The sequence below is a fragment of the Microdochium trichocladiopsis genome (genome assembly GCF_020744255.1).
Source record: "Microdochium trichocladiopsis strain MPI-CAGE-CH-0230 chromosome Unknown B0I36scaffold_1, whole genome shotgun sequence".
NCBI classification, from domain to species: Eukaryota; Fungi; Ascomycota; class Sordariomycetes; order Xylariales; family Microdochiaceae; genus Microdochium; species Microdochium trichocladiopsis.
This window is the reverse complement of record NW_025763544.1, coordinates 5,544,142-5,571,380: the sequence shown is the minus strand read 5'-3', so window position 1 is coordinate 5,571,380 and position 27,239 is coordinate 5,544,142. Positions and strand designations below refer to the sequence as shown.

The window sequence follows — 27,239 nt, the reverse complement described above, 5'->3', positions numbered from 1 at the left end:
GGTTTCAAGTCTTTTAGAACCCTTTTCCCTTAGGTGATCATCTGTATATTATTAGCATGGCACGGTGGGCCGTGATTGTGTTCTGATTGGAATAAAAAGCAGACTCTGGCATCATGGTCCGAATCTCCCTGTCATGAATCTTTTCGTCCCGTTCTAGGCATGTCCTTTGCCAGGTGTGGTCACTGTCGAGCAGTGCTCATGTGTTCGGCAGTCTGGTTCTGGCTTTGTGGGGGAGCCGCCATGCTGCGCCAAGCATCAGGGGAAAAGCCACCCGCAGCAACTGAGGCATAGCACACACAGCAGCTGTCCCCGAGCTGTGTCCCGCACTTGACGTCATTTCTCTCTCCAGCTCCCAAGCTACCGTAGCTCCATATTTAGCTCCAGCACAGTTTCTCCATTTCAGGCCGGACGTCCCGAGGTAGAGCAAATGAGTTCCTGCTGGAGGACTTGGATTCTTGGTCATTGCAGTGGCCAAGGGAATCGCTGGGAGATCAATTGGTGCGTGGGGGGGCGCGGACTGGGATGCGTACTCATATAGCATTCAAATGAGTGACAGCCCTGGAGCTCCGTCTTTGGAGGTCGCCATTAGACAAGTGTAACTGAGTGGTACCTGGCCATTTGGCAGGGATCAATCAGGACAAGAATGGAAGGGGAACAGGGGAGCAGGGGGTTTCGAGATCAGTAACGGAAAAAGAGAGAACAAAAAGCCATATTGCTGTGATGTGCATTGTGCGTCCATGCACACGACTCGTGTGCTGGTCTAGCTGCGACGTTGTCTTAGTAAGCCCGCGTTTCTGGTCGTCCCCTGGCAGGTCAGATCACTGGTGTGATATTTTCATCAATAGGAGCGGGAGAGGACGAATACCTAGGCCACCCAGATACTCGGAGCAGACGTTTGGTTCTGGTAGCTATCTAGGCATGGTGTGAGAGGGTTGGCACGGCGTCAAAATTCGGGGGACGCAGTATACAATGATCTGGCGAGGTGGGTGCGCCTTGAGGGACGGACAATTGTGCACGTGTGTCGATTTTCCCGGCTGAGGAGAGATCGCCGAATGGCATGCCTGCATGTGCGCGCTACGCGCTAAGGCTAGCCCGTGTAGGCCGTAGCCATCACCACAAGGTTTCACGGCCGGGCAGGGTTCCTCGAGTTGTTGGGTGCACTCTAATATCCTGCCGTTTGCTCTTGAACCTCCTGCTTCCCCTCTCTTTTCCTCCTGCCCAGGGTCAGAAGACGGACGGCACCATTGACAACCACACGTGCCTCTCTAGCTCCCGACCGACAATGTTCTAAGCTGGCGCACAACCACACGACGCCATGGCCGACACTGGCGACACCTCTGGCAAGGCCACGAGCCTGTCCGACCACAATGGCAACCACGCCTCCGAGAGCAGCGACGACCCAAAAGGCGGCACGGCGGCGCCGCCCTCGCCGCCCGAAAACAACCATGCCGCAGCCGCAGCCGGCGCAATGCCCAAGAAAGGCCTCCTCGCCAGGCTGGGCATCGAGCCATTCATCATCCTCATGTGTCTCAAGGGCGCCGTCGCCCCCACCATCGCCCTCGCCATGTTCCAGGCCGACGCCGTCGCAGGCTACTTTGTCACCATCGGCTACGTCATTGGCATCATCTCCGTCCTCGCCATGCCCATCATGCCCCGCGGCAAGTTTGTCCAGGGCGTCCTGCTCAACCTGCTGGGCCTGAGCTTTGGCGCCGCCGTCGGCGTCCTCGCCCTCTGGTCCGCATACAAGGCCCGCGAGCACACCCAGTCCCGCCCCTCCGGGTACAACTCGAGCCAGTCCGCCGTCGCAGGCATCTGGCTCTTCGTCAACATCTGGTTCAGCAACTTCCTGAGGGCCCGCAACCCGAGCCTCAACCTGCCCGTCATCGTGTACACCATCCTGGTCAACATCTCGGCCACGTACAGCCCCCTCATGACCAGCGTCCCGGCCCTCGAGGCGTTCATGAAGCAGCTCTACACCGCCATGCTGACGGCCTTTGGGCTTGCGATTGGCGTCTCGCTGCTCATCCTCCCCACGTCCAGCCGCATGGTCGCCTCGGGCCAGCTCAAGGGGCTCGTCATGCTGCTCAGAGGCATCGTCCAGCAGGAGAAGGCGTATCTCGAGAGTCTCGAGAGAGAGGACATGTTTGCCGTGCCCGCGTTCCTAAGTGCAGCCACCGGTCTCGACGACGCGGGCAGGAATAAGTCCAGCAAGCAGAGCAAGCGGGACCGTGATGCGACGATGAAGAAGAGGAAGAATCAGAAGAAAGCCACACCCAACTCGCAGGCAGAAGCCCAGGCCGTCAAAGAGACCATCTTCAAGATCCGCGAGCTGTTTGGCAAGATCCAGGTCGACCTGCCATTTGCGCAGCGCGAAGTGGCCTGGGGCAAGCTGCAGCCGAAGCACTTCAAGCACGTCACGGCGCTGCTGCGAGACGTCGTCATCGCGACGTCGGGAATCGGCACCATCATTGACATCTTCCAGCGCATTGCCGAGAGGAGGGGCTGGGTGACGGACGAGAACACTGATCTCGACTTGCTGAGCGAGAAGCTGGAGGAGAAGAGGGTCTGGAATAGTGTCATGAAGCAGCTCCATGACCCGTTCCGCATCCTGGCTGAAGCTATTGACCAAGGTCTTGAGCATGCCGGAATCGTGCTCGAGTTGCTACCCAAGCCCAAGAGTGCGGCGAGGAAGAAGAGCAAGGATAAGAAGGACAAAGCCGAAGTGGATGTCGAGGCCAAGGGTGATCTTGTCAAGCCTGGTGACGATGAGTTCGCGAATATACTCAGGAGCAAGCTCCGGGTATTCCACACTGTCAGGAAGCAGATCTTGCAGGCCTGGGCTCGGGAAATTGGGCTGGCACACGACCACGCAGAGGACATTGACATATTTTCCAAGAACGAGGAGAAGCACAGGAACGAGCGCCAGCATTTGTTCATCCTTCTCTATATTGAGACTTTGGTAGGTTCTCCTTCCCAGATACTTTTTCCCACGCGGAAAGTTAGCTAATGTAACCGACAGATGCAAGCCGCAGGCATCGCCGTCCTCAAACTCGTCGAGTACGCGGATAACCGTACCGAGGACGGGACCATGGCCAAGAACCGCCTCATAGTCCCCAAGAACAAAAAGCTCAAGCAGTGGATCACGAGCATCCTCGAGAACCAGGATCGCTCGCAAGACCAGAACGCCGATCTTTTCGACCCAGGCCTCGCCGTCGTCTATACTGGCAGCGGGTTTTCCAAAAAGGACCCAGAGCACCTGCTACCCACCACCGCGTGGCAGCGGGCGGGCAATGTGCTGCGAAAGATTTCGCGCGTCATCTCGTCAAAGGAGTCTGCATTCGGGTTGCGGGTGGCGTGCGCAACTATGACGATTGGCATTGTCGCTTTCCTTGAGGATTCCCATGTGTTTTTCCAGGAGCAGCGGCTGGTGTGGGCTATGATCATGGTAGCACTTGCAATGACGCAGAGTGAGTTCTTCCGTGTCAGAACGATTGTTTTATGACCTTGTGCGCGAACTGCGAACTGACAAGAGTGTTGCGACAGCTTCTGGCCAGTCGATATATGGTTTCTTCTGCCGTGTGGGCGGCACCATCGTAGCCATGGTCGTTTCGCTCGTCAACTGGTATATCGTCAACGGCAAAACTCCTGGAGTCCTGGTTTTCCTCTTTGTCTTCCTCTCGGTTGAGTACTTCTTCTTCTTCAAGTACCCAGCTTACCTACAGGCGTCCATCATTTGCATCATCACTCACGTCTTGATCATCGGCTACGAGCTGCAAACTGCAAAACTCGGCATTGCGTTGTCTGAGCGTAATGGACAGCCATATTATCCGTGAGTGTTCCCCGTGTGTCAACGACTGCGGTCTTCTCTCCCATATCACCACATTCAACGCTGACAGAGCCTGCTTGCAGCATCTACGAATTGGCACCCTACCGCGTCGCCACCGTCGCAGGCGGCTGCTTTGTCGCCTTCCTTTGGACAATCTTCCCGTCTCCGGTGACAGATCGGACTTGGTTACGCCGCGACCTCTCGGCCACCTTGTTCCTCCTCGCCAAGTACTTTGGCGTGATCAAGGAGAAGATGCGTGTGACCCTTGACGGCGTAGAGGGCGGCGACTCCAAGATCAAGGGCACGCTCGCGCACACGCTGACGAAACAGCAGCGGCGGCTCAGCGCAAAGCTGATGCTCCTGTTGCCGTCGCTGCGCCAGCACGCAGAGTTCCAGAAGTGGGAGCCCACTATCGGCGGCGCATTCCCCCGGGAAACATACGAGGACATCATCCTCCGGTCGATGCGCATCAACTCGTACCTCACTCTGATCGAGCACACCATTGACAACCCGGCCTACAGCTCCAGCAACGGGTCCTCCGGCGACGGCGGCAGCGGCGGCGGTCTGAGCTCGACCTGGATGCGCGCCATGCGCCGGCTGCTGGCCGAGTCGCACCAGTCCCAGGACGACATCATCTGCACGCTCGTCATGCTCTCCAACGCGCTCGACTCGGGCCACTCCCTGCCGCCAAACCTCCCCTCGCCCCAGCCGTACGCGCTGACGCGGATGCTCGAGGAGATGCGCGACAGCCAGGGCAACCGGAAGGGGCTGGAGCTGCTGGATGCCAAGCACATGACGGACAGCGGCTACGCCGAGTTTGCGGTCCTGCAGGTGTGCTCGACGCTCATCTGTGACGACCTGAAGGGCCTGGCGGCAGACATCAGCGATCTCGTGGGCGTGGTGGACTTCAGCTTCCAGGTCAACGACAGCCGGGATGCCAACGTCGGTGGCATTCTTCGCCGACAAGACGATGGCTCGAGTAGTAGCAGCAGTACTGGTGATGGGAGCAGCACTGTCTTTGAGGAAGCGGCAAGACACGGGGCCAGACAAACAACCGCCAGGCAAGGAGACGGAGACACTGGTGGTGGTGGTGGCGTGGATGTTGAGAAGCGCGCCAAGCATGATTAAAGGTCAAATGTCCAACATAACCAGCAAAGTAGATAACGTAGTCCACATGTGAACGGGTCACACGGGTGAACGGGTCATTTCTTATCGCTGCTTATGTAAGGATTTTCATACTCTTATAACTTCTTTATCTTAAGAGATATAAAGGCCTAGTTAAGTCTATTCGTAAACGATAAGAATAGTTAAGCTAGGAAAATTATAAATAAAGGTATATATAACGTAATCCACGGGTGAGCGGGTCACACGGGTGAACGGGTCACTTTACTGCAATTTAATTGAGGTTCACTTCCTTCTCCTTTTTCTCCACCTCCAATCATGGGACGACAATCAATTGAAAGTGATTTGGTTCTAGCGTTAAATGCGCTCCAATCCGACCCAAAATTAAGCGTACGAAAGGCTGCGCAGATCTATAATGTATCTCGTACGACACTCCAGCAACGATACCACGGCCGAGCTGCGAAACACGACACCCGACCACCCTGCCAGAAATTAACCTCATACGAAGAGGAGAGTATCGTACGATACGTACTCGACCTAGATTCGCGTTCGTTTCCACCGCGGTTAAGTGGTGTTCGAGAAATGGCGGATCGACTCCTCCGCGTACGCGACGCGCCACGCGTTGGAACGAACTGGGCCTCAACCTTCGTACAACGACGACCTGAGCTCCGTACGCGTTGTAATCGAAGAATCGATTACCAGAGGGTCCTTTGCGAGGATCCGGACGCGTATCGCGCGTGGTTTGAGCTCGTACGAAACATAATCGCGAAATACGGGATCCACAATGACGATATCTACAACTTCGACGAAACGGGCTTCGCGATGGGTAAAATCTCCGCCGAAACTATCGTTACGACCTCCGATCGACGCGGGAGGCCAAGAGCCGTACAACAAGGGAATTAGGAATGGGTTACAGTAATCCAGGGCATTGCGTCGTACGGCTATTCGATCCCGCCGTATATCATCTTCGTAGGGAAGGTCCACCTCGACTCCTGGACCGCGAATAGCCCTCTACCGGCTAACTGGGTAATCGCGCTTTTAGAGAACGGTTGGACGATGAACGAGAGAGGCCTAGAGTGGGTAAAACACTTCGATTTCTATATAAAGAGTCGTACGAAGGGCACTTACCGCCTCCTCATCCTCGACGGCTACGAGAGCTACCATTCCGTCGATTTCGAGCTCTACTGCAAGGAACAGAATATTGTCACGCTCTGTATGCCTGCTCATTCGTCGCATAAGCTCCAGCCTCTCGATGTTGGGTGTTTTGGACCTCTGAAACGGGCGTACGGTAAAGAAATCGAAGGTCTAATGCGGGCGCACGTAACCCACGTTTCAAAGGAGGACTTCCTCCCAGCCTTTTATAAGGCGTACGACGCTGCAATGACCAAATCAAACATCCAGGCAGGCTTCAGAGCGACAGGCCTAGTACCGTACGACCCGAATTATGTGATTTCGCAGCTAGATATGAAGTTTCATACGCCGACACCACCAGGTTCCTCTGCTGGACTACCACCCCCATGGGTTTCAAAGACGCCGAACAACCTAATTGAGACCGAATCGCAGACGAAGTATATTGAAAATCGCATCGTACGACACCAGAATAGCTCACCGTCGTCCATTGTTGAGAGCCTACGGCAGCTGAGAAAAGGAGTTATAATGATGGTACACGAGCATGACCTTATGCGCCAAGAGCTCGCCGAACTTCGAGATGCAAATGACCGCCTCAGCCGCCGTCGTCGTACGAAAAGAAAGCAGCTATAGAAAGGAGGGTCCCTCACGATTGATCAGGTAAAGGATTTGAAGGCTCAAATCGATGCGACGCAGCAGTTAATAGCGGAAACGAGTCAGAATAGTGGTCGTACGAGGAGGCCCGAAACGCGCGCGCGACGATGTGGCGTCTGCGGCGAGCCCGGTCATAATGCTCGTACGTGTCAGAAAGTTGTATCTGCCTCTGAAGAAGAGGATTCTGAATAGTTTGAATTGATTTAAGGCGTTGTGGTTAAATTGTCTTATATATTGTCGTACGAGTTACTGGAAGGTGACCCGTTCACCCGTGTGACCCGCTTACCCGTGGATTACGTTACTAGTTTAGGTAGTAAATGTTACGGGCTCGGGCTCTGGCCCGAGCCTAGGTGGGTCAAAAAAGGGGAGACAGGGGGGGTTAACAAAACCGTAACGCGCTCACGGAGAGTGCGAACTACCTCCTTTTATTTCCCAAGTTCGTAGTAAATCTAATACGCCTAGTATCTGTTCAGACCTAGGGCCAGTACTTAACATACTACGAACTTCCTCGTCCTCGGATATGGCCGAGGTCGATGAGCTAAGAGCACGGCTCGACGCTATGCAGATCGAGATGCGCGACCTCCGCGCCACGTACGAAGCAACCCTCCCTAGCGGCTCCCCATCCAATCACCAATCAGGCATCGATACGTTCGAAGACCGACTCAGCCGAATGCGCGTCGAAATCGAACAACTGCGGGCAGCGCAGACACCGCTCCCTTCAAGGGCACCCGGCGACGCAAATACGGACGGTGCAGGGCGTTCCCCGCCCTCGATAAGCCCGGCACGCGAATATCCCGCCAACTCGACTCGCCCATACCCTAATCCGACACCGCCGCTCACCCTACGGAAACCGCTCCCGAAAGGAGAGCCTTATAATGGCGACAAGCAAACCTTCGCGGCCTGGAAGATTACTATCCGACATAAGCTTACAGCCGACCAGCACTTCATCGGGTCCGCAGAGGACCAATGGGTGTACCTATGGCAGAATCTCTCCCCTAAGGTCCAGGCGCAAGTCGCGGCCTACTACGAAGCAGCAGGGGAGGGGACAGGCTATAACACGGACGCATTCCTATCGTATCTCGAGACCGTCTTCGGGAACCCCCACCGACAGCAGGTTGCTGAAGCGGAACTCGACAATCTTCGGCAAGGAAAGAACGAGTCCTTCGCAACATTCTTCGTGCGCTTCGAGCAAAAAATGGCCCTAGCGGGGGGCACGAATGGTCGGCCGGAATACGCCTATCCCGTCTCCGAAGAGCCCTCTCCTCGGAGATCCGCGAAAAGAGCGTAGGAGCCGGGGTCTCCAGGGATAACTACGAATTGGCGGTCAACCAATACCGATCGATCGCGACGGATATCGAAACGTATCGAATGGAAGAACGGTTTCGCTATCACCCAAGCCATGCGCCGACCCCGAGGCGGACTCGCTTCGTAGACAACGAGGGTGATACTCGGATGACAGGAGTTAACGCGTTAACTCAACACGGCACCAGTAAGAAAAGCCAGGGCCGCTCCCAACCACGGAGCGGAAACGGGCAGCCCAAACGGAGGGCTAACTGGGTCTCGAAGGAGATCCTCGACGAAAGAAGGAAGCAAGGGGCTTGCCTACGTTGCGGAGCCAAAGGACACTTCGCTCAGGACTGCAACCTCGCCCCCGCGATACGCCCCTCGACGGCAGTACGGACACTGACCGTGGATGAGGGATACTCCGACCCGGAGTCGGACCGCGAAGACACAAAAAACGAGGAGACCTTGGCCTAAGTCTCCGGCCAAGGCGACCAGGGTCACATCCGCAATCAGTCGAAGTACAGGGTCCCCAAGGGGCGGAGGAATTTCGGAAGATAGAAGCGCAAATGAACGAACTACCATTCTTAGTGCCGATATTAGTCCATTCCCTGAAAACCTTCGACGTGCAAATCGACAGCGGTTGTGACTGTTACGGAGCAATTAGCGAGGAGGCGGCACGAGGCCTCGGTCTGAAAGGAATCAGGCTCCACTCGCCGCGGGAGTTGAAGGTAGCACGGAACCTTCCCCGCGCCCCGGCAATCAAAACGTTCGTCCGCACGTACCTCGACGTGGATGGATGGACATGCCCAGCCGCCCTCTACGTTATCCCGGGGCTCTCCCGAGACCTAATCTTAGGCCTCCCGTGGATTAAACGCTGGGGAGTACGGATGGACGCCCAGAGGAGAACATTGAATATCGGTGCGGCTTGGGACCTCGAAGTAAGGACCTCCGAACAGAGGGGTGGGCGCTCGCGCCTAACTAGAGTTTCGGGCTCGGTAATGAGACGCCTCCTACGGAAAGGGGGCCAGGAGGGAAGGACTGTAATGGCGGTTAGTATCCACGATATTAATACGGCGATCCGGGCGAGGAACCCGGTCGAGCCCGAGGAGAAACCGCTTCCCCCGGAACTTAGAGGCTTTACGCAGCTGTTCGATAAGGATACCGCAATTCAGCTACCCCCTCATCGGGGCCCTATGGACCATCATATCCGCCTTAAGAAGGATAAGGAGGGAAAGGATCACGAGTTACCGGTGGGGCCGCTCTACAATATGCCAAGGGATCACCTCTTAGAGCTCCGACGACAGATTACCGACTTACAGGATAAGGGCTGGATCCGGGCAAGTTCCTCTGCGACCGCGGCCCCAGTCCTTCTTGTAAAGAAACCCGGGGGGGGGTGGCGGTTTTGCGTAGATTACCGCGCCCTCAATAAGATTACAGTCCAGGACCGATACCCGCTTCCCCTTATCAAGGAAACGCTACGGAACCTCTCCGGCGCGAAATGGCTAACAAAGCTGGATGTCCGGGCTGCATTCCATCGAGTCCGCGTCGCGGCTGGCCAAGAGTACCTAACAGCCTTCCGTACAAGGTTCGGATTATTTGAGTGGCTCGTTACACCATTCGGCCTAGCCGGAGCACCGGCTACCTTCCAGAGGTATATTAATCGGGCTATCGGTAACGACTTGATGGACTCGGTTACAGCCTACCTAGACGATATACTGATCTACACTTCTGGGGGCCGCGAAGAACATATGGACCAGGTCCGCAAGGTTCTAGGACGGTTATTAGACGCCGGACTATTCCTGGATCGTGCGAAATGCGAATTCGCGGTGCAGGAAGTAAAGTACCTCGGCTTCATCGTCAAGGCTGGAAAGGAAGTCCGACCCGACCCCGAGAAGATTAGGGCCATCTCCGAATGGGAAACTCCCCGTAATGTCCGCGCGGTACGGAGCTTCCTAGGGTTTGCTAACTTCTACCGGGACTTCGTAAGCCACTACTCCGACATGGTCACACCTCTCACCCAGCTCACGCGCAAGGATGTCCCATTCCGCTGGGGGCCCGACTAGGAGAAGGCTTTCCAAGATATGAAGAGTATATTCATCTCGTACCCGGTCCTCACGCAGTGGGACCCTGATCGTGAAACCGTTGTCGAAGCTGACAGCTCAGGGCGAGCGCTAGGCGGATGTCTCTCCCAGTATGTCGACGGCATTCTGCACCCGGTAGCCTACCACTCAGCGGCCCTAACGCCCGCGGAGAGGAACTATCCGATACACGATAAGGAGATGCTCGCTGTGATTTCCTGCCTCAAAGCGTGGGCCCCTGAATTGCGAAGCGTAGCCTCCCCGTTTACGATTCTCACAGATCATAAGAACCTCGAGTACTTCATTACGCCACGGCTTCTAAGCGAGAGGCAGGCGAGATGGGGAGAGGTTCTATCCTTGTTCCACTACAACCTCCGTTATAGACCGGGGGCACAAGGGCTCCGTCCCGATGCCTTATCACGGCGAGATCAGGACGCAGCCGATAGCGAGCCGCGGCTAGGACAGCTACTCCAACCAATCTCCGTTGCTCTTTTGGGGGAGGAAGAGGGCACAGGGGAGCCCCCTCCTACAGGCGCCCCGCATCTTCCCCGAGGACGGGACCTCTTCACTGAGAACGATATCCAGCTACTCTGGGACGAGGCAGTAACGAAGGACGGGGCCTATAGGGTCCGCCTCACCGACGTCCAGCAGGGGAAAAGGAAATTCTCCAAAGAGGCAGAGACTATCGCCCAGATTGCGGATTGTACACTGAGCGCATACGGGGCTCTCTTGTTCAGGGGGAGGATCTGGGTCCCTACCGTAGAACCCTTAACTACACGCCTCGCCCAGCAAGCCCACGACTCGCCACTATCAGGACATCCAGGACGGAACTCGACCTTCAATATCCTGCGAAGAAGCTTCCACTGGGACGGAATGTCCTAGACCGCGGCCCGGATAGTCCGAAACTGTACCTGCTAAGCAGCCCGAGCTTCGCGGCAAAGAAGACAGGGACTCCTGCAACCCCTTCCCCCACCCGACCAATTCTGGAAACAGATATCTATCGACTTCATGACGGACCTACCAGCCAGGTCTAATGAAGACCCTAGATACCTAATGGTAATTACCGACCGTTTATCTAAGTACGTACAGCTTGAAGCGATGACCTTAATGAGGGCAGACGCCTGCGCGGAACGGTTTAAACAAGTCTGGTGGCGTTTCCACGGGTTCCCCTCCCAAATAATAAGTGATAGGGGGTCTGACTGGGTCGGTTTCTTCTGGCGGACACTATGTCAACTCGCGGGGGTAGAGCAACTGCTATCAACAGCCTACCACCCCCAGACAGACGGCGGGACGGAGCGGGCGAACCAAGAAGTACAGGCGACCTTAAGAACAGTCGTAGCCTTCTCGCAGCTAGACTGGCCCCTACACCTACCGGCCTGCCAGCTAGCCCTCAATAACCGGGACTCATCCGTAACAAAGGTGAGCCCTTTCAGGCTCCTCCACGGCTTCGATATTGAACCTATACAATCGGTTAAGGCATGCCCCACGAGCCCGAACAGCCCCGCCGGGCGAGCTACAGCGTTTATGCAGAGACTCCGGGATGGGACTGAATTAGCCCAAGCCGCAATCGCCTTCGCTCAGCAGCAACTACAGGACGCCACAGACCGCGTCCGCCGCCCTGCGGAACGCTTCCAAGTTGGGGACTGGGTCTGGCTTAGCCTGCGAAACCTAAAGACACAGCGCCCTAGTAAAAAGCTTGACTGGGTTAGAGGTCGCTACCAGGTCACCGGCGTCCCGACCCCGCTCACAGTACAACTTGATGTCCCGGGGGATGTCCATAAAACCTTTCACGTTGACCTTGTCGAACGAGCTGCCGACGATCCCCTCCCGAGCCACGACCGGGGGGTCTCCAACCCGGGACCAGTCGAGGTAGGCTCGGATCCGGAAGGCCCCGGACTGGAAGAGTATGGAGTGGACAGCATCTTGGCTGCTAAAACCGGAAGGGGCCGAGGCCGGCCCCGGCTGGCCCTCGTCAAGTGGACGGGGTGGGACCAGCCGACGTGGGAACCGATCTCGGCGGTGGAGGACACGCAGGCCCTAGATGAATTTGAGAAAGAATGGGGGGACATCCGACACAACGACGGACCAAGCTCATTACGGAAACGGAACGGGGGCACAGGTGTTGCTGACGCGGTTGGTATTCGGGCCCTCGACGGGCGGGGGGCGGCTACGGCGGCTACGGTACATGAACGTCTCCCAATTCAGCCAACTCCCAATCCTCCCCCATTCCATACCTAACTCGCGAATTCTCAATCTTCATCTAGTACACGTCAAGGTACTCCAAGCATTCCGACTGCTTACTTAGCCTCGGACACCTCGGACTCGTCGTTACCGCCACCGAAATCCGAGTCGACATCGCCCTGGGCAGGGGCGGCCTGCTCAACGACAAAAGGGTTGGTGGGTCGAGGTTCCGCAACGACAGGAGGGAGGGTGGGCTGGAGTTCCGCCTGACGCTCACGGCGACCCGAACGTCCTCCGGAGCGGTTGGTGCGAGGGCGCTGTTGGGTGGCGCGGGGGGTGCGAGACGGAGTCGACGGGGTGCTGCTGGAGGGAGGATCGTACTCAATCTGAGCACGACCACCAAAGGGGGCGGGCGCAGGCAGACCACGCTGCGGAACCATGCCGAGAGACTGCATCAAGTGGGCAGTGAGCTGAGCGGTGTCGCTGAGGTTGCTGGCGACCTGCTTGTTGAATTCTTCCTACTGGTCAAAGCGGCGGTCGATGTGGTCGAAACGGTTGTTGAGAAACTGCGCAATGCGCGCAAGTTGGTGGGTGTTGGCGGCGCCACGAGTGCCCGACGGAGTGGAGGCGGTTCACCACCGGAGCCGGTGGCGGTGCTGCCCGGAGCGAGGTCGACGGCGGCAGACATGGTAGCGGGGGTGCGAGGCGGAAACGGCGCGGAAACCGGGGAAGAGAAAGACACAAGAAAACTGCCAACGCGGGGCAGCTGCGAGAGCGACTTGAGGAGGAGGAAAGAGGGAAAACTTGGGGGTGGGAGGTGGGAGAGGGCTTTATATATGTGTCGAGGAGGAGGGGCGGCCTGCCGGCGAGCGCACCACGTGGGTCCGGTGCGCCGGCCAGCGCACGTCGCCCGGCCGGCAGCCGCCCCACTTTTCGCCGCGGCGGCGCCATCACACGAGGCACGCCGGGCCTTCTTTTCTCCGCGCAGGCGCCAGCACACGAGGCACGCGGGGCCTACGCCTATAGATGAAGCGCGCGGGCAGAGGGATCGCGGCGCCCGCGGCCTACACGGGCCCGAACTGTGGGAAGGAAGGAGAGCGAGGAGGGCGGAGCTCCACCGAGGAAAAAACGGGAGCCCGACGCCAATCCGCGGGAGGCCACCCCTAGGCGGTCGTCGGAGGCGTGCCGTCTACACCGGATCACAGAGATGGAGAGAACCGGGAGAGTCAGAACCCCAGCAAGAGGGGAAGGAAGACTCGACCCCGGACCGCAAAGGGATACTCTCGGGCAGCCGTCGTGTCTAGACATGCGTCAGATACGAGCGTACCCGGACCCTCACGCCACGCTCGACCAACGTAACGCGGCAGTCAAGCGACCCCTACGCGGGAGCCAAGCGGTTCCTACGCGTGAGCCATATCGCGAGAGGCGAGGTTACGCGACACGCTACCTAATACCGGTAAGCAATTCGAGCTATAGTTTGGAGGAACGATAGTCCGGGGCGGCGGTCCCGATACCGACCATCCTAGGAGGGGGGGGAGGAGGGTATGTTACGGGCTCGGGCTCTGGCCCGAGCCTAGGTGGGTCAAAAAAGGGGAGACAGGGGGGGTTAACAAAACCGTAACGCGCTCACGGAGAGTTGTCACGATCCTGCCTCCGGGGTCAACCGTCTGGCAGGGCGCTGGGGTTGCTGTTCTGCAAGATAGGTAAAGCCTGTACAATAACAACTAACACTCTGCTGTCGTTCTCTCTCTGGGTTGTCGTTCGTGTCTCTTGGAAGAGATACCAGTCTCGGCAATTGAGTGACTAGTTCAAGTGTGGGTGAAACTGATACTTAGATTGATCGCTGAAGTACAAAGGTAATGACTGTCTATCTAGGAGATCCTTCTGGCTCTATATATCCCTTTGTCCTTCATCGTGCCCGTCGTCCTGCGACACCGTTGGGTCGCATGCCGACAGTTTGTTGTCGCAAGACCGACGGATGATGGTCGCCGTGCGACCGTTCATCGTCGGCTGCTGACGTAAGGTGGGTGCTTACATAATGTGTTCCCCGCCAGCCTTCGCTGGTCCGCCCTTGTCCCTGGCCTGATCCTGCGGCCTTGTTTGTGCTGGGCTTGTTTGTTACCTCAGCCCCAAGCAGTTCCCCTGTTGGTCGGGTCGTCACAAGAGTGCGAACTACCTCCTTTTATTTCCCAAGTTCGTAGTAAATCTAATACGCCTAGTATCTGTTCAGACCTAGGGCCAGTACTTAACAGTAAAACAGGAAAAGTGGAGACCGAGCTACGTAAGATTCTTAGTTTAAGGGTAATATAGTGTCACGATCCGATCTCCGGGGTCAACCGTCTGATCGGCGCGGTGGGGTTTATGTTCTGAATAAGGCAGGTAGCAACCTCATGCAATACTGACTCCGTGCTTGTCGTGTTCTCGAGGGGTTGTCGTTCGTGTCTCTTGCGAGATACCACACTCGGATCAATTGAGTGACTAGGTCAAGTGAAGGGTGAGAATGATACTTAGATTGATCGCTGAAGTACAAAGGTAATGACTGTCTATCTAGGGAATCCTTCGCATTATATCCTTTGTCCTTCATCGTGGTTTCAAGGAGGTGTATCCTTGGATCGCTGGATATGTTCCGATCCACATATCCTACTGACATAATGAAATGCTTACGTAACCTGGGGTGTGCCGTCCCGCGTGTATGACCTGCCCTTGTCCCTGGCCCGATCTTGCGACCTGTTGGTCGGGTTGTCACATATAGTTATTTCAAGAATTAAATATTTTAGATTTAGATAGATTATTCTTATCGTTTATAAGTAGGCTTAACTACATATCTATATCTCTTAATATAAAGAAGTTATAAAGGTTTAAAAATCCCTATATAAGCAGCGATAAGAAATGACCCGTTCACCCGTGTGACCCGTTCACATGTGGACTACGTTATATATATAACTTATATACATATATCGTATGTACGATGACGAACAATCCATATGTGCATGTCTACTAGCCCGCGATTGAAACTATGCAGTCAAGGCTTTTTCCCGTGGATGGGGCCAAAGCATACTATGTGTGTCCCCGACTTGAGCCCGGTGATGATGGCCCTTCCAATGGCTCAATGATTTCTGTATCGCGGTCCGTGACGTAGCTTACGGGCCAGACACATTTTGAAATCATTCATTAGGAAGCGCGTACCCTGAATATCTATATATTGTTTATATAAGCCACATAGTTATGTCTCTTGAATTTTCAACTCGGCCACTACTTTTGTTTTTCAGAAAAGAAGACTAAAGCCAGGTTTTGGAGCCCACTCAGAAGAAGAGGGCCAAAGAATTCCCCCCGTAATCGTTGTAAAAGCCAGCTTCGTCGTGCGTTAGTTACCCTCTTTGGCCTGTGTGAAATCATCAACGCCCGTTTGTATGCTTCGCGTAACTCTGTCTCTGTGTGTGAGTGTGTGTCTGAGTCTGGTAATCCGAACTTGCAACGCTATCATAAAATTGCCCATCATGCTTTTGTTTTGTTCCTTCTCTCCCTCATCCTGCCTAGCTCGGTAACACACCAACGCATTGCCGGTCCACAGAGAAAACCCGACAGGTGACCGGCCTGGTGACAACGCAGACCCCAACATCTGGATGCCGCGAAATGCCGCCGGAAGATCCGATGGGGTCTTGTCGAGATTCTGCGCATAAAACTCATTCGCCGGACACGACCGACTTTTCTGCCCGCGCTCGCATGTAGCCCGCATGGGTCTCGAGGCATTGCGCCATAAGATGGAGGACTGTTGGAAAAGTGTTAGCACGAAATCGCCCATTTGAGTACAACAAAACTAGAAAATCACTTACCAGGCCAGACCGCAGACTTCTCGACCATGTATGAAGTCACACGTAATATCTTTGCTGCGTAGCCGTTGTAGTTGTCCATCTGTAATCGCGCATCGATGCCGGTGTGTGCATTGCCACTGACCAGATCCATGCTCATCTTCATTTCCGCGCTGGCCAGGAGCTCTTGTATCTTGCCCAAGAGTTTGACGTCCTCGTCCTCCAGGAGCATGATCGCCGGCACCTGTGTCAGGTCCACCTCATCTTGTCCGAGCACGCCAAGATATCTACCAACACGGTCTTGAAGGGTTGCAACCCATTCGGCAAGCACCTGCGCACAATCGAATGCACACATTGCCGATTGTACAGGTAACTCCCGGCTTGTGAAGTCGGCAAAGGTGACGCCCAACCTGTCAGACATGGACAGCGAGTCTGCCGCATAAAATGCAGCTTTCCGAAGGTGCTTTTCCCGGCGAGAAATGGTACGGCTGGCAGCCGACCCATGCGTTTGGGCTCCGGGGGCTGTAGAAAGTTTGGCAGTTGCGACATCCGGTGGTGACGACTGAGTAGCAGGTGAATCAATAAATACCGAGCTTCCAGCGGATGCATCGGAAGGATCACTGGATTCAGCATTTGACCTGGGAGAATGCTCCGCATGCTGTACAATTTCATCTCCCCGCGACAGCTCCTCTGCAAGTCCCTGCCAGTCTCTCTGCCAGAACTTTTCCTTTGTTCGCGACATATTGACGAAAAGCCGCACATATGCGAGATCGAGCAACGGGATGGCGTCGGCAGAGAGGGGTCCCATGCCAAAAGGATTGGGCCGCTCCAGACTATGATGAGGGTTGCTGGCCCAGGCCGCCTGCCATGCCTTTAATGCTGGCTCGATGTGGCGGTGCATCTTTTCCGTCTCTTCGTTGGTCCAGAGTTTGTTATGGTGGCGCTGGCGTGTCTCCCAGATGTAGTTGTGGAGCGCGTTGATCAGCACGAGGCAGCCTAACGTGCTTGGACGCAAATCGCCCTTAGGGATCTCGTTTGTACCGAGTGAGTTTCCGAAGGACTGGTGAGCGTTGTTGAAGGCAATCTTTTGTTGTTTCTCGTTCGTACGCAATAATTCTCCCAAAGCCTCGTGGAAGGTCATTCGGTTATGACCAGCAGCACGCAAGCCACCTTTAGCCTGGAACGCAGAAGCACTATCGGCCGCGAAAAACTCCTCGTCGCACGGGAGGTCCAGAAGGATCTCCGAATTCGTCAAAGCTGGCGCGTGGTTGTATGCGGCCACCAAAAGACTCGAAAGAATGAAGATGACATATAGCGTCCGCTTACGTTCTTCCACTGTCTTCCATTTCAGCCATTCGGCTTGTTCCTCCGATTCTGCTTTGACACCACCGCCCCAGTTTCCTTCGCCATCGCTGATCTGAATTTCCTGAAGTTCGGGGGAGTCGATAGTCATGGGCCGCAGAAGCCCAGCGGCTTGAGCCAAGCTAACGAGCGCGGCCGAGTGGGTGGATGCAATGTCATTGGCGGTCTTGTCCCCAGAGTTGTGTCCATACACGACGTTCAGCAACATTGCCTGGGCCAGCCAGAGTGGCGTATGGGCGGAACCATCAGATCCATGGCCACCTTGATCTGAAGATGGCGTGCGGCGGAAGTCGGCCTTGCGCATATCGGCCTTCCTGCGCTCTTCCAAATACAGCTGAATCATCCTCTTGGCCATGTCGAACAATTCCCGGGCTTGGGCGCGCTCAAGTTCGTAGAGTGCGCCGATCGCGGCCATGGACAGTATCAGGCAGCCGCTGCCTCCAACAGCACTCCCGCGACCATTGACAGGCGGCGAGTCAAAAGAGAGGGTTGGAAGATGCAGGAAAGGTAGGTGCGGGTGACAGTATCGAATGTAGCTGGCAACATAACGCTGCAAGTCGGGTACACTAGGGAGGGCTCGGGCTTGGTCCGGAAGACCTTCTCCGTTATTTTGTGTCAGAGGCGATAGCGGAGAAGTGGGTGTGTGGAATGAGTACCGTCGTCCGCCGAAGGGGCCACTTTGCGACAAAGCGCTAACCAAGGCTGCTCTTGTTGTCTCCGTGATTGTATGAACAGGAGAATGCATCTGCAAAGCACCGTTTACCGAAGTCGGGGTCTCGGGCCCGTGACCAAAGTTGAGAGTTTGGTGTATTTGTTGTGCCCCAAGCCCAGACATCATTGATGGCGACAGAGAGCTCATGGATGGTGGCGGCGTTGAGAAATAGACGTCGTTCATGTTCTTCTGTGGCGGCTGAGGTGAGACTGGTGTTCCGCCCATCAGGTCTGGGAAAACGGCACCCGTCAGATCCATGGCATACGGATTCGGCATCTGTGGCGGACCCATAATCCCCTGCTGCCAGACGGCGGTTGAGTTGATTGTGACGGTCGGATTTGTTGTTCCTGAGCCGTCCAGCATGACGTCGCTAATCCCTCCCGGGCTCGCATTGCTCACAGCAGACGGGGATGAGCCATCAATAGCTGTCTCGGGCACGTTGTTAAACGACATTTGATGCTCGAAGCCTGTGAGCCAGTCGAAACTGTCACCCTCAGTCTGAGTACCTGACATGTCGGTCATGGGACCAAAGGGCGAGAGTGGGTCAATTGACATGGAATGGGGCGACTCGTTGTAGTGCAACGCATTCGGGTTGATGGTGGATCCGTGCTGTCCAAACAAGAGACTATCAAAGTCGAAGTCCGCATTGAATGTGACGGGTGGCGCTGTCCTCAGGTTCACGTCGTTGTGAAACTCCATGCCCGTCATCCCATGCGTCTCCAACCTGGGCAGCCCGTGACTGACGCCGCGCTGGCCCATGATGGTAGACATTCCCGCAAACTGGTCCATGTTGTGCAGCGGGAGACCGACGAGACTTTGATGCCGGCTGTGTGTGGGCGGCATCGGGTTGCGGGCGACCTGCGCAGTAGCTGCTGCCATCATTTGAGCATGGTTCACGTCTACATGACTGATTGTGTTGGCCCTGGGCCTCATGGCGGCAGCGCCAGGCCCATTGGTACTCGTGCTGGCAATGCTGTTTTTCCGAGCTCTGCTCTGGCCAGGAGCTACACCAGTTGTGCTCTCGCGCCTGTTCCGGGGTCGCGACGAGGGTGTTGTTGTCTGGTGGAGCTTTTGCTGGTGGCGCAGCAGCAGATCACGCCGGGCGAAACATCTTGTGCATTCCGGGCACTCGAAGGGCTTTTCTTTGGTGTGTGAGCGCTCGTGCCTTTTGAGATGCTCGAGACGTGCGAAAGAACGCTGGCATGTCGCACAGACGTGAGGGCGAGGCTTGTCGGTCTTTGGAGGTGGAAAGTTTGGGCCTGGAGCCTTGGCTGTGTTTACTGTGATGGAAGCTGCTATGCGTTCAATATGCCATTAGCGACAGGTCGCCGTTGCAAAGTCATGTACTTGCCGAGGCGTTGCGCGACAATCGTGCGGACGGCATCGCTGCGCAGCGAGGGCGGAGCGCACTTGGCAGCGGATCGTGCGGAGGCGAGGGGCAGGACAATGGAAACGTACCAGGTTCGTCGGGTTTCCCAGCCGGCGCAGCTGGCGGTGACGGATCGGACATGGCTGCAGAGTCCATGAGCAAGACAGGAACAGGAATGCGACCGTGGCAGTTGGGGGCTGGTGATGTGGAATTGCCCGGCTGCCCGTCTGGATAGTCGTGTAGTTCTGCAGCGGCAAGTCAAGGAGTGACGTGGTTTGGAATCGCGCTGGCGAGGTCGAGGTGGTGGCTGTTCGGGGTCCCGGTGGGAAAGGGCGCAACTGGGGAGTTCAGGGTGTAAGGTGTGGGTGGGCTGTGTTGCGCCAGCGTGCAACAGTTGCGCGAGCCTCGATGCAGGCTGCTGTTAGTCTGCTCCGTAGTTGCTGCAACTGGTGGGGAGCACGCAGCAAAAGTGGGAATCCTGGAGCCAGGGACTGCGGGAACCGGAGGGCGACACAGCAGTCGTTGGGGGGCCTGGGGGGGCGCGGCTGCCGTCAACGGGACGACCTGCGTGTCTGTGCTGATCGGGCGCGAGCAGGACAGTAGCCGATGCTGTCTGTCTACGATGCACTGCTGTCGTGGCCGTCGTCTTGTTGCAAGCTCTGTGTCGCGCACCGCGGGAGGCTGCGCACGCTTCAATGCTCTCGGACGGTCTGTCTGTCTCTCTGTCTGTCCACGGGGCCTGCCGAGTGCGCTGACGAATGCTTGCAGCCGGCGCAATCCACGCTGTCCGACCGAAGCGTCGAACCGAGGCGGCGGCGGGGGCTCGTGCGGTGTCCTCGCAAGGCGCAATTGGGTGGCAAGAGAGTGACTTTGTGAATGCCAGCTGGATCTAGAAGAAAGGCAACAAGAAGGCAGGACAACAATGGCGTGCCAACAGTTGCGTTCGGAAGTGGGAGGAAAGAAGGGCGAGGGTCGATGAGGCGTGCTTGCGCTGCGGCGTTTCGGGCAGACGAGATGCCGTCCTTCAGGTCGTCGTCCCTGGGGAAGCACCCAAGCCGCTCTCAGGACTCTCTGATGGAGGGAGGGCCGGTACAGGTCACAGTGCCTGCTTCGCCAAAGTCTGGGGACAGGTACTTTTGGCGCCGGCCGCGAAATCACGAAATGGTCACTTGACACCTGCGGAAGACACCGCTAGCTACTTGCAACGCAAGTACCGCCAGGGAACCCTTGCAGCAGCGCCCGGGGCCCCGGTGCGAACGTCGCTATGCGAGACACAAGGGTCCCATCCGCCGAGTCACATACTGCTAAGCGCAGCCGTATCTTCTCTTTACGGAAGCTCGCCGGAGTCGGTGGGCTGCCACTGGCCAGCCAAGGTGTGGTGGGCCAGCACCATGGCACCAGAACAGCGCTTGGAACCGGCACACCACACCAGGGCAGGCCAGGGTCCCGTTACTTGCCGCGCAAGTCGCTGGTGCTTCCCCTGCTTGGCTCTGCTGATGCTTCTGGCAAGACTCGCTCGTATTGTACTTGAAGATTTGCACTGTGCGGTCGTGAGCCTCGACGGTTGGTGCGGTCAAGCTCACAGAAACATTAGGCACGGCATTGCAATTCGGTGACTCCCGCCGACGACGGAACCATGGCCATTGGCTTATATGGCTGCTTCGCCGGACGAGAGGCCCTACCTTAGGTACGTTTGACTTGTCGTGGATATCCACCGTAGCTACTCAGCAGATCATCTGGGCGATCGAGACACGACCGTCTAGCGTGAAGATGGCGGAGTTTCTAGCTCGGGTAGAGATCCCGCGAGAGATACCTAGGCTCGTTGCCCGACGACCCCACAACATCAGTCCTCCTGACTTGCACTCAGAATTGTCTTGCTCACGCTTTGAACCTACAGCGACGCGGGTCAGGCAATGCTTGGGAGTTATCGCGATGGCTACCAATGGAGTTGTCGAGGAGCTTTCCCGACGCCTCCGTCAGTCAAACGGATAGGGCTGACTGCTCGCAAGCGCTCTGTCTTCCAACCCCGTCCGTACATGGCGCCATTTGACTTGGGAAGGACACACTGATAGGCGCCGGGAGATGCCCTTGTCTCGTTGTGGAGACTAGATGGCGGCGAACTGACGCAGCCGAAGCCGCCCGGACGTGTCTGTGGCTCAAGTGAGCATGAGGTAAACGCGCTTGGTTCACTCTTGGCTCAAGATCTGAATGACACTTGAGGGCGAGAATCATCGTTTGGAAGCAGTGCGGCCGGCTTGAGAAGCGTCGAATGGTGGCAATAGGCTGGCGCGCCACGGGCAGCCCACTTTCAAAGCAGCGGCATCACCATGCGACCAGGCGGGAATCGCATGCTGGCTGCGACAAATCGAAAGCACGCTCGCCAGGGACCCTGGAGGGGCAGGTAGGCAGGACCGACCTTAGCTGGAGTGGGGCCTGATGGCGGGACGTAAGCTTCCCCAGTGGCTGGAGGTGCGCTCGGGGCTCCACCCGCTGCGAACGACGAGATTCTGCTGTTCTTTACCACCTCCCTCGTCAGGACACAGCCTTGCTCGACGAGCTGGAGCGCCGACAGCCATCGCACCATGGCCGATGCAAGGTGGGAGGATATCCATGACAGCTCCGAGAGCCACGCCTTGACGTGGGCTCACACTCCACTGCTAATTATGGCAGACTCTGATCCATCCTGTGTCGATCCAGATGCTCTGATCAAGCCGCTGCGCATGCCACGACACCTCAATGCAAACCATCGAAGCGGTTTCTGGAGACATGCAAGCCTGTGACCATGGATGGCACAGTAATTTTCTGCCCATGCTCATGATCAATGGCACCTCTTCGCAAACATTCATACGACGGAAAGCCACGGGTGCGCCACGCGATGCCGTCCTTCGGCGTACCTAGGTACGTATTCAACACAGCAAGTGGAGCGGCCCACCACCAACACTCCGTCTCGCCTCCTGCAGCAGCACCCTTGAAGACCCTCCGCGTCCGACGTGCATCGAAACAGTGCCAATCCTTACTGCATTCTGTGCCGCTCTGCATATTACCAGCCAGCTCGTGGCAGGCTGCCCGACGTGTGCCATCGGGCAAACCCGCAGGAGCACCGCACCGCATCCACGAGAGGAGTCAGGACTTCGCCTAGCATGGCCATCTATGCACAATTACCAATGCCGTGCAGATCAGTCGGGTCGAAGCGCACTGAATCGTCTTCATGGTCACTTTCCAGCTTGGAGTGTGATTCAAGACCGACGCGATGGCAATTCTTCTCTCTTCCCGCATCATTGGCATGACACTTGAGACACACAGCTATCGAGGCTTCGGGACTAGCCTGACATCTGTTGCAACCTTGGATGGGTCGGTAAGTCCAACTCACGGTCGCATCTCTGAAACTCATGCACTTTAGCAGCATGTAGTCTGCGTCTACCACTTTCCTTTCAGTTTTGTATTCGTGCCAACAAATACATGGAGGATAATGAGGCATACCACACCCTGGTGCTTCGGTTCGCTGCCCACATGGGCTCGGTCTGCACTAAGTTCCGGGCGTGTTCCAGACGGTTCTCAATCAGCCACATCGCAACCGCGCAACGGCCACATGGCCGCGCTAATGCCATGTCCCTCGGAACCTACCTGGGTAGAGAAAAAGTCCGGGCACGGCAAACTTGGCCATGAACAGCTGGCAGTCACACCAGGACCGACGATGCCGTAGAGCGACGCATTGACCTCACCCCACGGGGAATGACCCACAGCATGAGGTCAAGACCCCTGCTTTCCCCAGACTTTTGACGTGTGCGTTGGAGAGACACGGGACCACGCACAGATCCTTGTTCCCAATCACTTCCTGAATGGCAAGGACCGGTTCTGGACGAGTTTTTTATGAAGCTGGTCGTGTCATGGAACACGAACCACTTCAATGTGCGCGCAGCTAAGAACTTGTGCAGGCAATCAGTCATGTGCTGTCAGCACTCGCGTGCATATTGTGAATGGAGCACAGCCAACACTACGCACACTGTAGGCTGCTGATATTACTAGACGGTTCTACAACATCCATGCTTGTCAACTTTCTCCTTCACGACAACGTGGGCCATACATGACTAGATAATGTGGTGCGCCAGGAGGCAAGTCGAGATCCAACGCAAGTCGCAGCAACAATCGCAACCCGCGAAAGCACTGTTCCCATACAGTCCTGCGTGACTGACGACATCTGACAAGCCTCCCCACGTATATGAGGCCGCACTTTCAGAGAGGCTAGCAGATCGACGCAGCAAGCTTGGCTGAAAATCCACCTCAAGAATGCATGCCATGCTTGTACGACGGACTCGGTACCTATTGGCGGTGGCGGACTTTCAGTCATGCCTGCTATATTTACTAAAGGCGTTGCAAGATTTCTCGGCGGTACCCCGACTACGGTAGTGGCTCGGCAACAGCCACGCGACCACCATGCGGGCGATAATTTTGGAGCCGAATCGTCATCAGAAGCCTCCGTGCCAATTCATGCTTATGGGACATGAGTGTCCCACTGCCATACGGCTCTTATTCCGGAAAATGTCGAGAGTGTAAATTGCACCCCACCAGCACCAGTGTCAATATGGATTTGACAGTGCGCTCCAAGGCCACACCACAAGAGTATCCCTGATCCCCGATCACATCCGATGACTCTTGGTGTTCCCGGGGCATCGGCAGCGAGGTTCCTGTCCTCCGGCTACAATATTCCCCGGTCGTTCTGGGTTGATGGACCACGTGGTGGCAGCCAGTATTTCCTGCATGGCTCACGCACTCTCGCGCGTCATGTCGGCAATATGCGTCTTTGGGAAGAGATCCGTTGGCGAGCGTTGACGGCACTGTCCAGGCTGCAGTAAGCAGCCACGCGCCTGCAGCATCGCCCAGAAGAGCAATCCGGTCCAGGGCAGGGTGTCAAGGGTTTGATTGGCGAATAGCCAAGCTGCCCCGAGGCGCATCCGTTGGTCCATTGGATGGACGGTGTCCCTCGATCCCGGCGAGCCTGGCCAGTCTCCCTCGGCTGCGCTACTGACCGGTGTAACCACGGCCGCCCACTTGCTGCACACTCGCCATGCACAAGCCTGGTTCCATCAGGTGAGGTGCGTTGCAAAAGGCAGCACAGGCCCTGCCTAAGGTATCCAAGATCGGCAGACGACCAGGGGCATTGGATCCGAGCCCATCCAACCACGCTCGCCATATTATCGAGTGAGTCGACGTGCAGGGCGCGGGCCCCGAGGTTCACCCTGGGCTGGGCATTGTCTGTGACGGAGCGAATTCCCCAGCCGACTAATTAGTCGTCATCACCGCTATTGGCATGTCTTCTGCATGCAGCTCCGCAGTGACTCCCTTACGCCGTTCAATCGCGCTCAAGCGTCCTGCGATAGCACTGGCAACTCGGATGATCCGTCGGGGCGCATTTCCTTTGTCTCGAAACGGCAATGCCATCCCTAGGGCTTCATGGTCCTCGTTGGTTGACATGCTCACCATGGCCCGAATTGAGCGGTTTCGGCGCCGACCTCTACCTGCCTGCCTGCTGCACAGCCACGCCGTCCCGCCGAGGTGGATTGCTCGACCAAGTGATCAGCATGGTTGCATTATCAACCCTGATTTGCTTGCATTCCCACTGCCGGGACAGCTACCGCTTCCAGACGATCTGCACATCATCTTGCGCCCTCATTAGTCACCGTGCCGGACATGGTTCTCGATGGCCATGTCGGACAGGAACCTCTGCGCCGCCTGGTGAAGTGATGATGATCCATGAGGCGAAAACGTGGCTGGCCTGGCCCCTGTCGGGATGGTCTTGTTGCTTCTGGACAAGATCGGCACTCGGTTGGCAAATGCATGCTAAGTTTACTTTGCGAGATTTGGCCCAGGACCGCACCACCACTGCGCATGCAGGTTGCTCCCGGTTGGAGGCTCGTCAAAGCAACAGTGTCACCCTATGCCGTCATTTGTCGCCAAGCTCCCGCTCTGCGATCTTGGAGATCTCGGCCCCAGCCCATCTCCTCCCGCTGTCGCTGTCACGACGATGAGCGCATCAAGGTTGACCCGTCGGAGAATTCGGACCCTGCACCATTCTTATCTGCACGGCCAGGGCACAAGGCGGATCGGAGCAGACCACATACATGCTCTAATTAGCGGAACCCAGAGCAGGCAGTTGCTGTCAAGGCACAAGACAAGCGGCGTCCAGCGATCTCTGGCCAATGTATGAGTCTGGCGAGCTGGTTCTCAAGAATATTGAGGCGCGACACACCAGCTTTGAGCCCGCCGTTTCGCCACAGGCCTTTAGCGGTCATGGATGAACACTGCCGCATAGAACCACCCTTCTTGACCATGCACTCATTGGCCCTTTGCCACGAGCCTCTCGTCCCATACCTACCAGTGCAATGCAGCCCATAGACACGGACTGTGTGGACGCCATAATTCGGCCCTAGTGGGCGAGCAGCACCAGGCAAGTGACGAGTGTCGCTGGAACCCACGGGGCACTCCCAATGGAGCAAGACGCTAGCACGAATTCCCGTGACGGTCCAGTTCGTCCGCGCCCCTTGATTTACGTGCGGTACGCATCCGCGTGAACCTTAATAACAAGAGAAAAAAAAAGATGGGAATCACAACCGAACTAGGTCGGGTAAGAGACACGAGAGGCCTGGCCGGGCGCCGGTTGTCGCCAAGCAAACATAAAGGGGCGGGATGGATCCATCTTGGAACTTACTCAAACCAGTGTGCAAGCTCAGGCACGATATGGACCTCGTCTCGCCGTCTTGATGTCTTGTCACTCGACCTGCCGCCCATATCCGCATATGTCCTCGTAGTGTCCGGCACGCACGGAGCGGGCGGTATACGGAAGCTGGGATGTAACGTGTCTTGAGTTACGCTAAGGGGCCAGCCTAGCCCAGCACCGCCAAGCAAGTCTGCCCCATTCGCTTCGCATCGGACTTTCTCCCGTTTACACGGGTGGCCGACCTGATCCCGTTCCGCGCTATCCAAGTATCCAAGTTCTATGCAAAGTATATCTCCAGATTTGTGCTGGCTGCCCGGGTGGGCCTGGCGGAACGGAGACAACGGAGACAAGTTCGGATCGCTAGAAGACCCTCGAATGCCCATGTTCCGGCAAAATCAACTGTAACACGCAAGCGAACCTGGTAAATACAATGCGCGAAGCACCATCGTGCCATGACTTGGCGAGAGCGCCCCAGAACATCGTGCCATGGGGAAGCGAGGCACGCTCATCGGAATACCCCTAAGAGTTGGAAGTGCTCTGTGGGGGGGGGGGGGGGGGGGGGGGGAAGCGAGCTAGCGACAGGTAAAGTAAATAATAGCGTTCAGCCTAAGACTCGAATTTCGACTAGCTTGCGTCGACGCCTAGGATATAACGCGCCCAGCCTGCTTGCAGCGCGCAGGGAGGCTGGTGGAGGCCGCGGGCCGATCGGAGGCTAGCTGGGCCACGGATGGCTGGACGGCTGGCTGAGTGGGTTGGTGGTCTGGGACGGGCGTGGACAACGTGGTCAATCGGACGGTTCCTGGATTGTTGACTTCGCAGGAGTCGTGGGAACGGGTGGAGGGAGATTTGGAGCTCGTGATGAGCATGATGTCACTGACTTTATTCTCGAGGCGGCAAATAGTGTGGTTGGGATGTCAGGTCACGCGGGCTTGAGAAAGACTTTGCCGCCTTTTTACGCTGGACTGAACGTTGGGAATGAATGAGCGATCAATAAGTGAA

At 56.6% G+C, this 27,239-nt stretch overlaps 3 protein-coding genes across 3 annotated transcripts; 1 reads left to right on the top strand and 2 right to left on the bottom strand.

Annotated features, from left to right (window-relative positions):
* Positions 1-111: 111 nt before the first annotated feature.
* B0I36DRAFT_312733 (uncharacterized protein) lies at positions 112-951 on the bottom strand. The gene is made up of 2 exons (XM_046152536.1): positions 866-951; positions 112-794 (listed from the first exon to the last, which is right to left on the bottom strand). The coding sequence occupies exon 2, from the start codon at positions 539-541 to the stop codon at positions 197-199; it is 345 nt and encodes a 114-aa protein (XP_046019438.1). The 5' UTR covers positions 542-794; positions 866-951; the 3' UTR covers positions 112-196.
* A 517-nt stretch (positions 952-1,468) lies between these two features.
* Positions 1,469-5,174, top strand: B0I36DRAFT_282294 (uncharacterized protein; the record flags this gene model as incomplete). The annotated part of the gene is made up of 5 exons (XM_046151507.1): positions 1,469-2,149; positions 2,213-2,959; positions 3,020-3,467; positions 3,544-3,829; positions 3,910-5,174. 5 exons carry the CDS (start codon positions 1,469-1,471, stop codon positions 4,952-4,954), a joined length of 3,207 nt encoding a protein of 1,068 aa, XP_046019437.1. The 3' UTR covers positions 4,955-5,174.
* A 10,782-nt stretch (positions 5,175-15,956) lies between these two features.
* On the bottom strand, positions 15,957-21,128 carry B0I36DRAFT_371615 (DNA binding regulatory protein AmdX; the record flags this gene model as incomplete). Its single annotated transcript, XM_046160028.1, has 4 exons — positions 15,957-16,042; positions 16,107-19,436; positions 20,147-20,223; positions 21,115-21,128. 4 exons carry the CDS (start codon positions 21,126-21,128, stop codon positions 15,957-15,959), a joined length of 3,507 nt encoding a protein of 1,168 aa, XP_046019436.1.
* Between the last annotated feature and the right edge of the window lie 6,111 nt (positions 21,129-27,239).

Bases quoted from the DNA above. Each gene is read 5' to 3' on its own strand.
- B0I36DRAFT_312733 (XM_046152536.1), bottom strand. From the start codon at position 541: ATGCTATATGAGTACGCATCCCAGTCCGCGCCCCCCCACGCACCAATT.